The 15,066-nt window shown below is 42.4% G+C and overlaps 3 protein-coding genes and 1 long non-coding RNA gene across 4 annotated transcripts; 2 read left to right on the top strand and 2 right to left on the bottom strand.

Moving 5' to 3' along the window:
- Nucleotides 1–830: 830 nt before the first annotated feature.
- On the bottom strand, nt 831–2,530 carry LOC116197360 (protein EPIDERMAL PATTERNING FACTOR 1). The gene is made up of 2 exons (XM_031527481.1): nt 1,598–2,530; nt 831–1,329 (listed from the first exon to the last, which is right to left on the bottom strand). The coding sequence occupies exons 1-2, from the start codon at nt 1,698–1,700 to the stop codon at nt 1,034–1,036; spliced, it is 399 nt and encodes a 132-aa protein (XP_031383341.1). The 5' UTR covers nt 1,701–2,530; the 3' UTR covers nt 831–1,033.
- Nucleotides 2,531–6,165: 3,635 nt separating this feature from the next.
- Nucleotides 6,166–7,859, top strand: LOC116196826 (NDR1/HIN1-like protein 6). Its single transcript, XM_031526730.1, has one exon. The coding sequence runs from the start codon at nt 6,591–6,593 to the stop codon at nt 7,335–7,337; it is 747 nt and encodes a 248-aa protein (XP_031382590.1). The 5' UTR covers nt 6,166–6,590; the 3' UTR covers nt 7,338–7,859.
- A 543-nt stretch (nt 7,860–8,402) lies between these two features.
- LOC116196827 lies at nt 8,403–10,621 on the bottom strand. Its single transcript, XR_004154902.1, has 2 exons — nt 10,019–10,621; nt 8,403–8,930 (listed from the first exon to the last, which is right to left on the bottom strand). It is a non-coding gene; the product is annotated as an uncharacterized LOC116196827 (long non-coding RNA).
- Nucleotides 10,622–11,068: 447 nt separating this feature from the next.
- On the top strand, nt 11,069–13,925 carry LOC116196825. Its single transcript, XM_031526729.1, has 6 exons — nt 11,069–11,462; nt 11,556–11,688; nt 11,788–11,891; nt 11,995–12,166; nt 12,269–12,400; nt 12,495–13,925. Exons 1-6 carry the CDS (start codon nt 11,422–11,424, stop codon nt 13,692–13,694), a joined length of 1,782 nt encoding a protein of 593 aa, XP_031382589.1. The 5' UTR covers nt 11,069–11,421; the 3' UTR covers nt 13,695–13,925.
- Nucleotides 13,926–15,066: the final 1,141 nt, after the last annotated feature.

The following is a 15,066-nucleotide window of genomic DNA, read 5'->3' as shown; positions in this document are numbered from 1 at the left end:
TCATTGAGAAAGAAATCATTCTTGTTGTCCACGCGTAGATTTGTTGTACTTGCGGTTTCTTTCGTGGAGGACGTAAACGAAGAAGAAATTGGAGATAGACTAACCCCTTTCTGAGTGTCGACCTCCGGATCAGGTTTATGCTGGAGCTGATTGAATCGGATGATCAGGAAATTAGACGCTGCAGAAAAAGAGGGAAATGGGCTCGAAGAGGAGGAGAAGGTGGGTTGAGTTGAGAAGCAAAAGTGTGTGTGGGTCTCTGGGCTCTTATGGATCCCTTTTATGGGGCTGCTAGGAGGGAAATGGACTGAAAGGGGGTTCCTACCATGGGATCTTATGGGCCACCGACTATATAATCAAATCCCTTTCCCTTAATTTTTTTTAAATTTTTTTTGGGTGAAATCACGGATATTCTCGATTTAAAATGAAATGTTGTTGATTTATCCTTCATCAAGGTGCTTTCAATGAATCTCGAACTTTTGTATTGCACGTAAATCCCACCAACTGAGAGTGCAGTTGATCGTGGCACCATATTCTCTTACTTTTCCTTTAACCAAGAGAAATCCATCTTCCAATGTCACTACCGACATGGTTATGATTACTTTAATGAGGTTGCTTAAATCATATGAACCGTCGGCTTTCTCATCTTTCTCTCGATAAGATGCATTTGAGTGATTCGTACAACTAAGACAACTGTTTATTGGTCCGCTTAATTAATCATCTGAAGAGATATATCTGCCGATCATACGACCTACGAACTCATAATATCAACAGATCTCTTCTGTCCCCGAATCTCAGACTACTAAAAGACTAGAATATGGAAGAAATTAAATCACGAAGCAATAATTCCTCGATTAACGGATAGTTAAATTCCAATAATATAGATTATAGACTAGCTAGCTAGCTAAATGTACGATGGGGGATAAAAGCCTACCTTTATATTAATAACAAGAACAAAAGCTTTTTTTGGGGTCCGAACACCGGAAAGTAAGATTTACACGGGCCTTTAGGGAAAAAAAAGGCGAGCCACAGATAATTATGGAACGGGGTACGACCTACTGTGGCACATGCACTTGTAAGCCATAGGGCAGGTCTCGGCCTCTTGAAGTGACGAGCACACGAAGCTGACCATGACAAGCCTGCATGGCGAGCACGAACCACACGCGTGAGAACAGTCTGGTAACCTTGACCCTGCTACCTGGACCGTGTCCAGCTTTCCATGACCCAGCGCAGGGGTGCCAGACCTTCTGACTTCTCTATTGAAACTCGGCCTTCCCTCGATTTTATGAACCTTACTGGTCTTCGAGTGTGATGATCGGTGATGCCCATGATCTATGCAACATGAGGACATGACAAACTTTGATCAGGCATAAAGCGAAGAGAGCCGTCACCGTGTCAGGTTTGAGATTAGGAGATCAGCGTAAAGATCATGCACAAATTAGAGGGTTCATTTCATAAACTAAACATATTTCTTGAACTTATTAAGTGCCACAGCATCAGTTCCTCCTAAAAGATTATGAAATAGTTAGGTGGTATTTCAAGGGAAAATATATATAGATAATGTGCAAGAAATGTTCGGGTTTGTGTATAAATGATATACCAGAGCCTGGTCGGCGAGGAAGGTGCCGGGAGGACACGAGAGGACCAAATAGGATGAGGATGATAATAACAAGTAAACCAACAAAAGCGCAGGAAACCTTCATGGCCTAATACTACGTAGTACTCTTGCTTGCTTTGCTTCTCGTTCAGAAATTAGTCCCCCCTGATTTCCCCTTCCTTTGATCTTCAGCTTGGTTCTTTGTCCTCTCCTCGAGTGTGGTTTTGAGACAGAAACAATGTCAAGGAGACCACTGAAGAAGAGGAAAGTGCTCGACGAGAGAAGCGATCAATGATGAAGACCGAGATGGTTAATATATAAAGGGTAGGCGAAATAGATGTGAGAGGTCAGGGGAAAAGGGTGAATAATTGAAGCAGATCACAGGCAATACAAGAGGAGGGGATCACAAGTGACAGCAGTAAAGCTTTTCTCTCGGTTTCACTTTCATCTCATGAAGAAGATGAAGTGCGAATGATGGCCATTAAACTGCTGCCTCTCTCTACGTGAACTATCCCAAGCTTCACCATTAATGCACGAGTGTGTGTGTGTGTGTGAGACGTCTCTCCATTATTAGACACACATTCATATACGTAGGTCGGGTTTCTTCATGTCAAACAGGAGAATCAGGAAAGTCATACGAACCTAAAACCGATAACTGATTACACGGTATAAAAAACTGTGATGACGGATGTAACAAACAAGTGAATGGAGTAATGTCTACACTGTGTATGGCATTTAATGGTTCATGCTGCTACACTGCATATATGTGTGTATGTATAGCCTTCTCCGGTTCATTCGTTGATATTATAGTATTGCACTCGTGGGACCACGAGTTTCACTACTTACTGGATGGGGCTCCCTTCTTAATGAAGTTAGCAGTCGGTCGGCTTGCCCAGGAACATAATAGGAAAACTCGTACCCTTACTTCTACTTCTACCCCAAAAATAAAAAAAAAATCGTACTCTTACAGGAATTTTCACTGTTTAATTCCCTTCTCTGATCTATCCCAGTTAGGAAGACTTCATGGACCGCTATCGACCGGAGGGTAAACGCCCGCGAGCAGTCGTTTTTGGTCCCATGTGCTACGGATGAATATCGGATTGACGGTGGATAAGTTGGCGAAATTTGATCTAATCGTGCAAGCGGAGGCCGGAATTTACATGATATATGTGGACAAGGCCTTTCCGGGGCACAGAGCTGGGAACGGGGAGACTGATGAACTCAATCCCAAGTCCCAATCACCAGAGCAGATGTGACATTTGCTCCCATTTGTATATTTTCAAGAGATTGAGATTGTGCACGTACCGGACATAGGAATGGGGACCATGACAATGACATATCTGCAGAATTATTAGTAAAAAAAAAAAAAAAAAAAAGGAAGAGTCCAAATTGACTTGACTGAATGAGGTCTTGACTCACCAAGAACAGGGAACAGGTCCAAATTGATTGGATCGGGTTAATTCTGAACGAGTAATTTTGGGTTCTTACCTCGTTATGATCATCGATCTCCAATCCTCGGGAAGCAATGAGCCCCAAGCGCTCCGACCAAGAGAAGAAGATAGTGAATATGATCGATCCCTTTTGAGGTCCAACCGGTGTTATCACGTGTGTAATTCGCCGCACTTCACGACATGATCTAGGCATGTCCAGGGGGGACTAGATAATGCCATTGGATGACACAAGAACACGTGATAACACAAACTGAAACTCAAAAGGAGTCGTACTCGCGGTCTTATTCCCCTCTTGGAGTGACTATAAGTGACTCGATCATCACCTCCGTTGCCCTGGCATCGATCGACACTCTCTCTATTCCTCTCTTCGATGCTTCGTCCCTCCCCCGTGCAATATCTGGCTGCCCTCTTTCTCTCCTGACGGTGTTTCGTTTTCCCAAACGAATTGGCCATATAGTTTTTATATATGTAGAATCCTAGAGGAGTCTTGGGCAAGCAATATTTAAATCATATCGAGATCGCGATTTTAGGCAGAATCTTATTTTTAATAAGACAAAAGTGTTATTTTTAATTTGCTAAGATCGGAATTTGCCACTCACAACTCTTATTTTTAATTCATAAATATCATGTTCATACAATTTCAAGGTAAAATTATGGGCCAGAAAAATGCATGGTCTCGGGGCACATTTACTTAAAATTATCAAAATGCACTTGCGGCCAAGATCGGATATTGGATCGGTATGATCCTCCAATCTTACCATCCCGCAAGAGATCCCGGCCTGATTTTACACTTCCGATCTTTATCTAATTTCGATGGAACTGCTAACGTAAGTCGTATCAAAGCCACTTACCCAGAACAACTCAAAGAAGCTCCAAACTAAACCCAAAAAGTATACCAATTAGCTATAGAGTCAGTGGAATATTGATGATTCAACTAATAGTAATAATACAATTTCTCGAGTATCTGTTCGAAATTTTGATTTCAAAATCGGTTTATGTGAATTATTATGGGAAGAAAATCTTCCCATAATATGAATCCCAAAAATTTAGCTAATTATCGTATCACTTCGGTTTTTTTTTTTTTTGGGGAGGGGGGGGGGGGGGGGGGGGGGGGGGGGGGGGGGGGGGGGGGGGGGGAGAGAGGGGGGAACTATCACTTCGGCTATTAGAAGTGCAATCAATGGATGAGTAATTTTTGAATGAAATTTAGGAAGGATCTCCAATATCTCTTTGATTTATGAATTTCCGCTGACTTTCTCCTGAGACGTAACTATCATATTACTAGCAAGATTTTTTTCCTAAACCCGATACACAAGCAAATTAAAGTATTCATACGAATATCAGTTAATAATATCATATTCGTAAGATTATCATCATCATATCATAAGAAAATAAGTTAATCATGTCCATATCAAATATCGCTTATGCATTTTCAGTGAACAATATCGCTTATGCCTTAGACCATTAATTTACCAGTACACCTAAACAATCTTGTGAAATTCGACTGTGGTAAACTTGGTCATATATAACTTCAGCACAACGAAGCCAAAAACGCAGAACTTTCGTATGGTCTTTTATTGAAAATTACGCGTGAAAGAGACCCGTATGAGTTCTTGTGAATCTATTCGATCGGGACTGTGTTCTAGTAGATTCAGACTCAGTCCACCATTCCTCAATTTGCACCCTTAGAATACAAGCAAGCCGTCATGTATAGATTCTAGTAGGCCTTAAGACTTTTGCCAACTTCCTTGGAACTTCCGGTGGCATTGTCAACCGTCGGTTCAATTTAATTAGCGATTTAAATTTGGGCTGACCGTTACCGACTTCGCTGGTTGCCTCTTTCCACTGGTTATGTATACGTCGGCATTGCCATTTCTTCAGAATAGGCAGGCTCAAGGGAGGCAAAAGATCAAATATCATGATCATAACGCATATGTTATCCTCGAATTAATTGATAGTACCATACTAACGGGGCTAGTTCCAAAACCCTTTCGAACTCAAGTGTGGAGGTCATATTCCGATTCCTAATAGAACTAGTATATTTGATGTTTCGGTCTGAAATTTTTTAATTCATTCATCCATACGTGTATGCATTTAGCTTTTAAACGTGGGAAAAATTGCCCTGGACATTAAACGACAAGCCTTAACTGCCCTGAACTGCAGTTTTGTTTGACCTTGATGCAATTTTCTTTTTTTTCAATTCCATTTTACCTAAGAATGAAATTTCTTAGATCTTGCTTGCGAATTCACATATGTTACGACCGTACGGGCGCCCGCCATAGAAGACGACCGTTGACCAATTTAAATCAACACTCGCATATAAATTTGTCCTACCAAGAAAAGAGAAATTCTTCATTCAATTTGCAAGGGCGGCAATGAACACTCTCTCGAGGAGCGCCACCGCGAGACTTAGCCACTCATCGCTCAACCTCTACGAACCGCTGGATCAGAGCTGCAATGAGCTGAAGAAGAGCAAAACCAGGCGTTTCAACAGCCGGAGATCATCATCCAAGCGCAGCAAGAAGAGATCGTCGGAGCCGCTCATCAGCCTACCTCATTCCTCCAGTTACCGTCAAGAGAGGGCAAGGCAGCGCCAGATATTCCTGAAAACGTACAAGCTATCATCCGTTGATAGCTTGAAGAAGTGCCAGCCAAGGAAGCTGGTGAAGAAGGCGCTCCTCAAGCTGAGGAGGGTGGCTGTGAGGATCGTTTCAATAGCTAGGATCGGCTCCCTAAGATCCTGCAGTTGCATATCCGGAGCCATCAGAGTTTCCTCCTGAGGAGGTCTGTGCTTCTCAGTTACAGGAATGTTCTTCAGTACTTAAGTGTGCCATCGGTGATGGTTAAACGGGGTGTACCATTCTTTTGATTCAATCTAATTACGTTCGGTTTCTTGTTTCAGCTAAGGGAGCATTTATCTGTAACAAATTAACTGCAGGAGTTACCATCTATACCTGGAAGCTAACATTTGGTTTCTTGTTTCGGGCTTGATCGGTATGCTCGACCCAGATCCATCGACACAAAAGTTCTATCCTACAAGGCGAAAATGAGAGCAATAAAACCAAGCAAAAAACAGTAGATACCATGACAGGCTTTTCTGCAAATATCGACACAATAGGTATGTTTTTTGATTGTCCAAATTCGAGAAGGAACTTCCCGGCCAATACCGAAAGCAAGATATGAATGTTCTATAATCCATGCCAAAAATAGTAAAAGGAACCAAATAAGGGAAGGCCATGGATATATCATCGGTTGGGGGGATCAAACAAGAATTGGCTGAGAATTTCTTAACATCCACACGCTTTCAACAATGGCTTCCTTGATCAGTGGAGTCGACATTCTTTCCTAAAACAGTCTCCTCCCATTTCTTTTTCCTTCCATTTCTCTCCATCCTCCCAACATTTTCTCTCCCTCCTGAATTTGGGCGGACAGGAAGAAAAAAGACAAAAATATTCAAAAACATCTTCCATTGTTTTGTTCTCTTTTCTTCTTTCTTCCTCTTCCTCCTCTCCTCTCCTCTCCTCTCCTCTCCTCCAATGGACTAGATGCAGCATCACAGAGTCTACCCTGTAGACTTTGAGGCCTCAGCCACAAACATGGATCCTCACCCTCCCAAATACGTTATGCTCCCTGAAAATCAGGGCAGCATTCGCCCACCCCCGTACCGCCGTAACGTCCCCCGTTACCAGTCAAAAAGTCATAAGTCCGGTGGGAATTGCTGCCTCCGATGCATATGCTGCTGCTATTGCTTCCTCGTCCTCCTCATCTTCCTCCTAGGCACCCTTGCCTTCTACTTCTACGCGGTGTACCAGCCCCAGGTCCCTTCCTACAAGGTTGAGGAATTTACCACTGCTCACTTTGATATGAAGCCCGACTTCAGCCTCTACACCGAGTTTGCTGTCACCGTCAAGGCTGATAACCCTAACTCTAAAATTGGGTTCACTTACGGGAAAGACAGCTCGGTCGAGGTGGTCTATCAAGACTCAACCCTGTGCTCAGGTCAGATCCCCGCTTTCCATCAGGGCTACAAGAATGTCACCATGATCAAGGTCATCCTCAAGGGAAAGAGTGACTTCGGGTCAGGCCTCCAGGAAGCCCTCATGGACAACAGGAAATCGGGGAAGATCCCAATGGAAGTCAAGGTTACGGTTCCGGTGAGCGTCGTGATCGGGGAGTTCCCACTGAGGCAGTTCAAGGTCCAGGTCACGTGTAAATTGGTGGTTGATAATTTGACCCCCAATAAGAAGGCTGGGATCCTGTCGAACGAATGCTTCCCCAAAGTTGAATTCTGAAGTCCATTCAATTTGTGAAGAAAGCATGTATATTATGCTCCTCAGGTAATACGTGATTTGTCTAAGAAACGGGTGGCAGGAAAAGGAAGGTTTCGAATCGGAAGAGAATTAAGGCACTTTTGCATCTTCCTGATGAAATATGATATCAGAGATTTCCTCATAAACTCTTTTATAATACTATCGGTTTGCTTATAAAGGAAGCATGCATATGTTAAAGAGGTATGCTTGGCAGTAGGGTGAATGAAGTTTCTTAGGATTTGGCAACAGCACATATGCCACCGCTTCCTGTCTTTCATATCAAGATACGTGAAAGACGAATGAAGATGTCTTGGCATTTTTTGGGAGCTTTTATTAAAATTCGGCTAGTCATCGGAGTTTCAGCTGTATAATGTACATTCTCAATTCTTGAATTTCCAATGAGATAACTATTTACTAGCACGAAAAAGGTCAGAGAATTGCATGAACAAAAGAAATACCTTGGGTTGGAGTGAACATCTTTGCCCTGTGGCAGGTTATTCTACATGCAACTCCGCATCATTACCGCGACATTCTTGCCTTTTGCTTCCGTTCTATCATCTTCTGAATCCTGCAGTTTATTTATGATGTTGTGTGGTCAGAAGATAATACCTAGTGAAGAAGCTCAAGCTCAAAGTACAAAAGGAGTTTCTTCTTTCTCCGACTCCAACCTCCAACATAATTACTTCTGGCAATTTTCAGCACAAAATGGTGATATATTGACGAAAATATAATGAGCTCTTAAGATTCATGAACATGGTCCCTACTGCTAAAAGGAATTTGTACTTAGAAATAAGTGCAGAATCGAGATTATTAAGCCAGATTTGACCCTAGAAGAGGGGGAACAAAAGGAATATGTGTTAGACTGGACTCCTGATTAAGCCCACTAATTGCTTTGCAGGTGAAAATTTGCTCTCTAGCTCTTGTTTCTGGTTAGTTTTCTAGTATTGTCGCATGTTTCCCTCGTCCCTAGTGGGTAACTCTAACTCCCAACTCCCTATTCCCCAGTTAGCAATTGCGTTTGCCATCTGCATGCAGCAGGCATGTGTATATGGGTACAAAGATCTCCAATCGCAATAGAATTGGAGAAACAAATTTTTTTTTTGGTCGAAACCAGCTTAGCGCTTATTGATAAAACGACCAAATACAATCGAGCCTACAGTAGCAGGCCTCAGTCCAGTACAAGGCATTAAATTCCAACGGGCACGCCGGCCCACACAAAAGCCCCTAGAAGAGCTCTAAACGAAATACAGCAGCAATAACTATCTGAAAACGCCCCAATCCCTTAAGAGTTAAGAGCTTCTTCTGTGCCTCATTCCTTATCATTTTCTCTAAGTCAAGAATGGCCAGAAGTCTTCCCTGCACTGTATTTCGAATAGAAATCCAAACTTGCTGCAGAGAGATCATTTTGTCTCCAAAAAGCCAATCGTGTAAACATATGAATTCCATGCAATCTTGAGGAGCGACTTGTGAATGCTTTGCCTTTGAGATTCATGACAGCCCAATTGAGCTCATAATACCAGCTTCCAACCCTCCTGTGAATGCCACAACTTCTTAAGACTTCCTTCCATATTTTCCCTGTGGCAGAGCATGCAAAGAAAAAATGATCTCTACACTTAACCTCGTTACTGCAAAGAACACAAGTGGTGTCCACCCCATTATTCCAAACTGCTATTTTCTCTAGAGCGTTAAGTCTATTTTGAATGGCCAACCAGCTAATGAAGCATTGCCATGGAACACTAGGATAGAACCAAATGAGCTTAAACCAAGGGACTATGTTGCGCTTCACTCTCATGGCATTCCAAGCACTATTGAGGGAGAAGGAGCCTTTGGTATATCTTTCCATATGACCTCATCCTCCTTTTCATCAATCAGTCAAAATGTGGCAAAATTTTTATTATGATGAAACAATTATTATGAAATCAGCGACATAATTTTTTTTTGGGAACCAAATGTGGCAGACCGATTCAAAGTTTTCGCTCACGACTACTTCGGTGCAGCAAGTATATTCGCCTTTCACCAAACTAAGTCAATTTTTACCCAATGATTTAGAAGGATCCTGTCCATAGTCTAACGGAATCGAATTGATGTCCCATGAAGATAAACAAATATATTGCAGCTTAATCTCAGAGAGATTCAACAGCCAGGCAGCTCATCTTAGCAACAATCGTCAAACAGGAACACAAGATCTGGACAAAACGCTGTCCTCACCAATTTCTTGTAACAATCAAACAAGTAAACATCCTAACTTTTTCTCTCTTTGTTCAACAACTCAACACTCTTCTTTCCATTATTTGCATTCACACATAAGGATGAACTATTGGCTCCTTGTAGCAAAACCAAGGACTAAGTGCCAGAAAAGGTTCAGTTTATCAGCAACTAACCACATTGATAAGAAATCAAAATTAGCCTTAAGGAATGCCATAAACGCATTTAAACTAGATCACAAGCTAAAAGGGTTCCTAATATCCTATTCCATATTAGTGATAACCCACAAGAAAACCAATTCAACAAATGCAACTCTCTAACAAGCATTCCTACAAACATCTAAACTGCCATACTTTGCTGCGCACGCCACGTCTAAAGACAACCTGCAGATTCCTAGTATATATTTTCACTATAACCAAGGAAGAATATAAAAAGGGGAAGAGATCCAAAGGGGTCACCTTTTTGGTCACAATCATTAGGTCCAATGGTAAATCCTCCATGCGCAAGCGTGGACCCCACCAGTCACCACCTCCCTGCAGCTTCGCATGCTAACTCCATGAGTTGTTTACCCGCCCAAACGGAACGTGAGCGGGCGGGCACGTTTCCTCCACGCACAAACAGAGAGAGAAAGAGAGGGAGTGAAATGGGTTTGATCACCGGTTCCTTTGACTGCGGGCTTTACCAATAACTTGGCCATATCCGCCAAGACAAAAGGAACAAGCTTTCGCCGTTGAAATATCTCTGGAACTGCGGAAAATGTTGCCTACAGTAGATCTTAGCATACTACGGTTCTGGCCCGATCTCGGAACTGTCGAATTCTAGACGGTAATTGGTGGAACCAGTATGATTGCGAAAATCGAGCCCAATGAACTGCTTGTGCTCCGTACAGTACAGGAGCTTGCTCAGTGGGGTGGGCCCTTGTTGCTGCCCCGATGCGTGCATCTTAAGGATCAGCGATGAAAGAAAGAAAGGAAGGGGCTTTGGCAGCTAAAAGCATGAGCAGGGAACTAACTGTACCACAGTAGCAAGAAAAGTTCAATTATTGGCTTAAAGCTCTGACCTTTCCATTTTTAAATTCACCATATCAGCAAGCAAATGGAGCCTATCATATGCCCAGTACTTTTGGGTCATCCAACCCATTTAGCTAATGTCAAATTGTTCTTATTGGAACCAGAACTTGGATAAGCACCAAGACTGTCTTGTCCAATTGATACTAGAATCCTGGATTAATTTACATTACGGGATTAGGAATGTTCATGGGACCAATAATCTGGTAATGTCCAACACCCTTCCGCAGTAATTGAGCCATTGACATTAATCTACAGTAAGAACAATGGAAGTGAATGAAAGCAGGCACAAGAATTTCTCTGTTCCACGTCACAGAAACATTTTCAAAGTTGCAGACTTTTATCCCCCTCCTCATGTCCTACTACGAGAATTCAATGGTTTCTTTTCCCTAACTGCCCGACAAGTGTCCTTCCCCGGTGTGACGTAGTGGAACAGTTTCATTTACTTTCATAGGAAAACCAGAACCATCTCGTGGCTCTCTGTCCCTCTCCTCTTCCTCAAACCCACTTCCTCCTAAATATAACTTCCCCTCGTGAAAGTGCTGAATCTCGACTCAACTGTCAGTTCTTCCTCTTCGTCCTCCTCCTCCTCCTCTAGTTTCCGGTTTCACCAGCTAAAAAGAGAACATTCATGGCATATACCAGCTTTATCATCTCCCTCACAATTTTGTCTTGACCGCAATCACACGATATGCTAGCTTCGGTCTCAGACCTGGCTTTCCTCTGCCACTCTTTCCTCTGTCAATAAAAGGCAGAAACAGTATCGGCCGAGGAAGCGCGAGAGAGGTTCAGCCATGTTCGACATCCTGTTCGGTTGGCGGAAAGCTTCCAAATGGTAACTTGGCACTGTTTTCGTGACAGAATACCATTCTCGGTGTTTATTTACGCCATGGAGAATGAGTTTCAGTAATTTTCTGTTCCATTGCAGCAAGAGGCTGATCAGGAGAGTCCAGTGCCGGCTCAAGCTGCTGAAGAACAAGAGGTACTCAATCGTGAGACAGTTGAGGGAAGACGTGGCTCAGCTCATCAAGACTGGATATGAAGAGATCGCCATTGATCGGGTAACCTTCCTCTTTTGTTAATGAACATATACACACAAACATATGAATGACATGTTTTGGTTTAACAAGACAGTGTTTCATTTTTTTCGATCTTTGCAGGCCGAGCAGCTCTTCAAAGACGAGAGCATTATGGCAGTCTACGAATTGTTAGATCATTTCTGCGAGTTCATTCTCATCCATCTTTCCTACATTCGCCGGAACAGGTATTCTATCAGCTAGCTAAGTGCTCCGCTTCTTCTTTCGTCCGTTCAGTCACCCTTTAATCTCACAAGAAAATTCTCTTGTACTGTAATTCTAATTCATCAGGGACTGTCCCAATGATATCAATGAAGCAGTTTCAAGTCTTGTATTTGCCTCTGCGAGATGTGGGGACCTGCCCGAGCTCCGGGCAATCCGGAAGCTCTTCGGAGAGCGTTATGGGGATAATTTCACCAAGCGTGCTCTTGAATTGTATCCTGGGAATCTTGTCAACCATGAGGTGTTCGATGCTATAATGATTGACAACAGATCTTCAAAAACTTATGTTAAATGGGACTAGTGAGAATTTTGCTAATGGAATCAATGAACCTTTCTACTGTAGATAAGAGATAAACTCTCCATTAAGTCGGTCCCGGGTGATGTGAAGCGAAGACTGATGGATGAGATTTCTTGCGAATACTGCCTCCAGACCGGAATTTTGGCTTTGGAATACACTTCTGAGCTACAAAAGCAGGTTTGCATGATAATGGTTCTGTCACATATCTATTCCTGAAATTGCCTGATGAATTTTCAGCCCGGAAACAAAATCATTTTCTTCTCCACTGCAGATGAAAGAAATCATGGAACCACAAGTTATCGACACCGATGCTCAGTTCTTCCCTGACAACGTCCGGGAACCTAAATTTCAAGTCTTGGACACTAAAGGCGCCATCGAAACAAAATCTGCACTTCTGGAGACGGAAACGGGGAATGAGCTAATGATAACACAAATTATTTCTTCTTTCGGTGCCGAGGAAAGTCAGAGAAGAACCACACTTCAAAGGGCCTCGGAATGCAAGGAGAAGGTTACAGTAACATCGTCATCATCGTCAGGCAATTCTCCGCAATTTTACCGGGAAAACATCGTGTTTCTTGATGATGTTGAGGAGGTTCAGTCTTCCCTCAAAGTGAATGGGAACTCCCAGGACCAAAGGCTGTTCAAGTTCAAGCCTTCTCCAGTCCCACGGATAGAGACAATAGAGGATGGCTATTTGGAGGAAAGCGATTCAGGGAACGGGAGTCCAGTTTCGAGAGCCTCGACAAAAAGCAAGACAGGACACGAGAAAAGAATAAGGAGGAGAACGTTATCTCGAGATAGTCACTTCGTGGAGAGCATCGACTTTGTGACTTACTACAATGGCCCGAACAAGAACAGAACTAATCAGGAGAGGAATAAGCACCAGAAGAAGAATACAGTCCATGCGAGCGATCAGCCGCTCAGTGCAGAGAAGAAACTAGAACAATCTGCAGAACACTCCATGAACTCATGCTGCAAAGCTAAAGATTGCAGCTTGGAACATCCTTGTTACCATCATGTAGCCAATGAGGGTGATAGTTCAAAAGATACTCTGAAGCAGGAGTCGGAGTCGGTGTCGGAAGTGAAGTTACCTCTGAAACAAGAGAGGGTCTGCCATGAGAATGTCGCTGTTGTATATGATGTTTTCACGTATCCGAGCAACAAGCCCAATAAGAGAAACATAGGATCACTGGAACAAAAGGAAGAGGGCTTCATCTCGGACTTGGATTCTTCGAGCAGTGGAGAAGATGGGCAGGGTCTCCCGGCGTACTTGCGAGCATTGACTATGCCACCGGAGCGACCCAAAGAGATACGGGAGAAAATTCCGAGGTCCAATTCATACCCTATTCAGTACCCCCACCACGTCCATCCTAAGCTGCCTGACTACGACGAGATAGCAGCCAAATTCATGGCTCTCAAGAAAGACCATATGCAGGGTAAGGATCAATGCAAAAAACAAGATGTCCATTAGATTTCAAAGGTTTTTTCCGAGCATCAAGAACAACCCATGCTCAAATGTTTGATCATTTTTATTCTCATGTGTGTAATGATATATGTTGAGCTCCTCTGTATGTATCAGTGTAGGAAATTGTTTGCATTGGTTGAATGGATGTGTCGTATTATTATGTCATCTGCATTGAGATAAGTTTTGTAAATTGTTCTGCCTGCCCAATGTATTTACGTTGGGCCCATTAATGTCTTAGTTCTGAGACATCTTTCCGGCCCAAGAGGTATTTTGGGCTTTCTCTTCAGGCTCATATCGGGTTCTTCTGTTACCAATCCATGGGCCCATCTTAGATAAAACCGTAACTCGTTAAAAAGTAAACTGACCTGTGGACCAGCACATGGAAGTCCAATATATATATATATATATATATATATATATATTATAGATTATAAAAGAGTTTTATGAGTTTAATCTAATGAAACAGAAATCTTGATAGCTAACAAAGAGATGTGGGTAATCTCAGATTGAGTATCGAATCTGGAACCTCCAGATTATCAGGCGAACGCATGCGTCATTGCGTCAATACCCTCTTGGAACCGTTGTCAGATAAAATCAGAAAAATTGTGTAAGGACTGTGTGATGATCGATGGAGCAACCTTACGTACCATTCGGTCTTCGATATTGGAGTTGTAATCTTCTAGGGACTTTGGTAGGACGCATTAATTAGCAGAAGAAGCAAGTCATAGGTTACCAGTCAATAGTCATGCATACATTGAGTGAGTGGGAATAGCCAATGAATCAAAGAAATTGTTTTTCCGTCCATTTTTAGGTATCCGTCGTCGAGAAAGGAATACTTACAGAAAGAAAGTCAACGCCATTACCAGAATGCGCCAACGAGGATATGATCTGAGGGATAAAATAATATGAAAACTTGCCTTCTAAGCCTCTCGGGTTGGCCAAAACCTTATGATTTGGGCCAATTAGAATTACCTAAGAACAATAATATATACAAACACATACACGCACATATATTCTCTCTCTCTGGAACATTCTCATGTGTTTTCGTAAGAAATCTATGTTAGTGCGCCAATAACAAAGCAAACACCTCCTAGCTTTGCTCAATCGAGCCATGCACTTATATATATTGCGTGCACCTCCCCTGAGTAAATTCATCATTATCTTGAAAAAAGTATGCCAAGATTTTTTCTTTTTCCCGGTGATCAACTTTAAGGCATTTTTACGTTCACGTGAATATATAATCATCACATCTATATAATTATATATTAATATCATTATATCGTGCAATGGAAAGAACAATTCAACTGGGGAAGGCCGCACTATGTAGATTAATTCTACGCTAATGATGTGTATATCATAAACTTGGTATAGATAATAT

The sequence above is a fragment of the Punica granatum genome, chromosome 2 (genome assembly GCF_007655135.1).
Source record: "Punica granatum isolate Tunisia-2019 chromosome 2, ASM765513v2, whole genome shotgun sequence".
Taxonomy (NCBI): domain Eukaryota; kingdom Viridiplantae; phylum Streptophyta; class Magnoliopsida; order Myrtales; family Lythraceae; genus Punica; species Punica granatum.
The sequence above is the reverse complement of the archived record's forward strand: the minus strand, read 5'-3'. Positions and strand labels throughout refer to the sequence as shown.

Coding starts and splice junctions, on each gene's coding strand:
- LOC116197360 (XM_031527481.1), bottom strand. CDS start 1,700: ATGAAGGTTTCCTGCGCTTTTGTTGGTTTACTTGTTATTATCATCCTC. Junction 1,330..1,597: donor TCCTCGCCGACCAGGCTCTG/GTATATCATTTA, acceptor CATGTTGCATAG/ATCATGGGCATCACCGATCA.
- LOC116196826 (XM_031526730.1), top strand. CDS start 6,591: ATGCAGCATCACAGAGTCTACCCTGTAGACTTTGAGGCCTCAGCCACA.
- LOC116196825 (XM_031526729.1), top strand. CDS start 11,422: ATGTTCGACATCCTGTTCGGTTGGCGGAAAGCTTCCAAATG. Junction 11,892..11,994: donor TCCTACATTCGCCGGAACAG/GTATTCTATCAG, acceptor CTAATTCATCAG/GGACTGTCCCAATGATATCA. Junction 12,167..12,268: donor GGAATCTTGTCAACCATGAG/GTGTTCGATGCT, acceptor TTTCTACTGTAG/ATAAGAGATAAACTCTCCAT.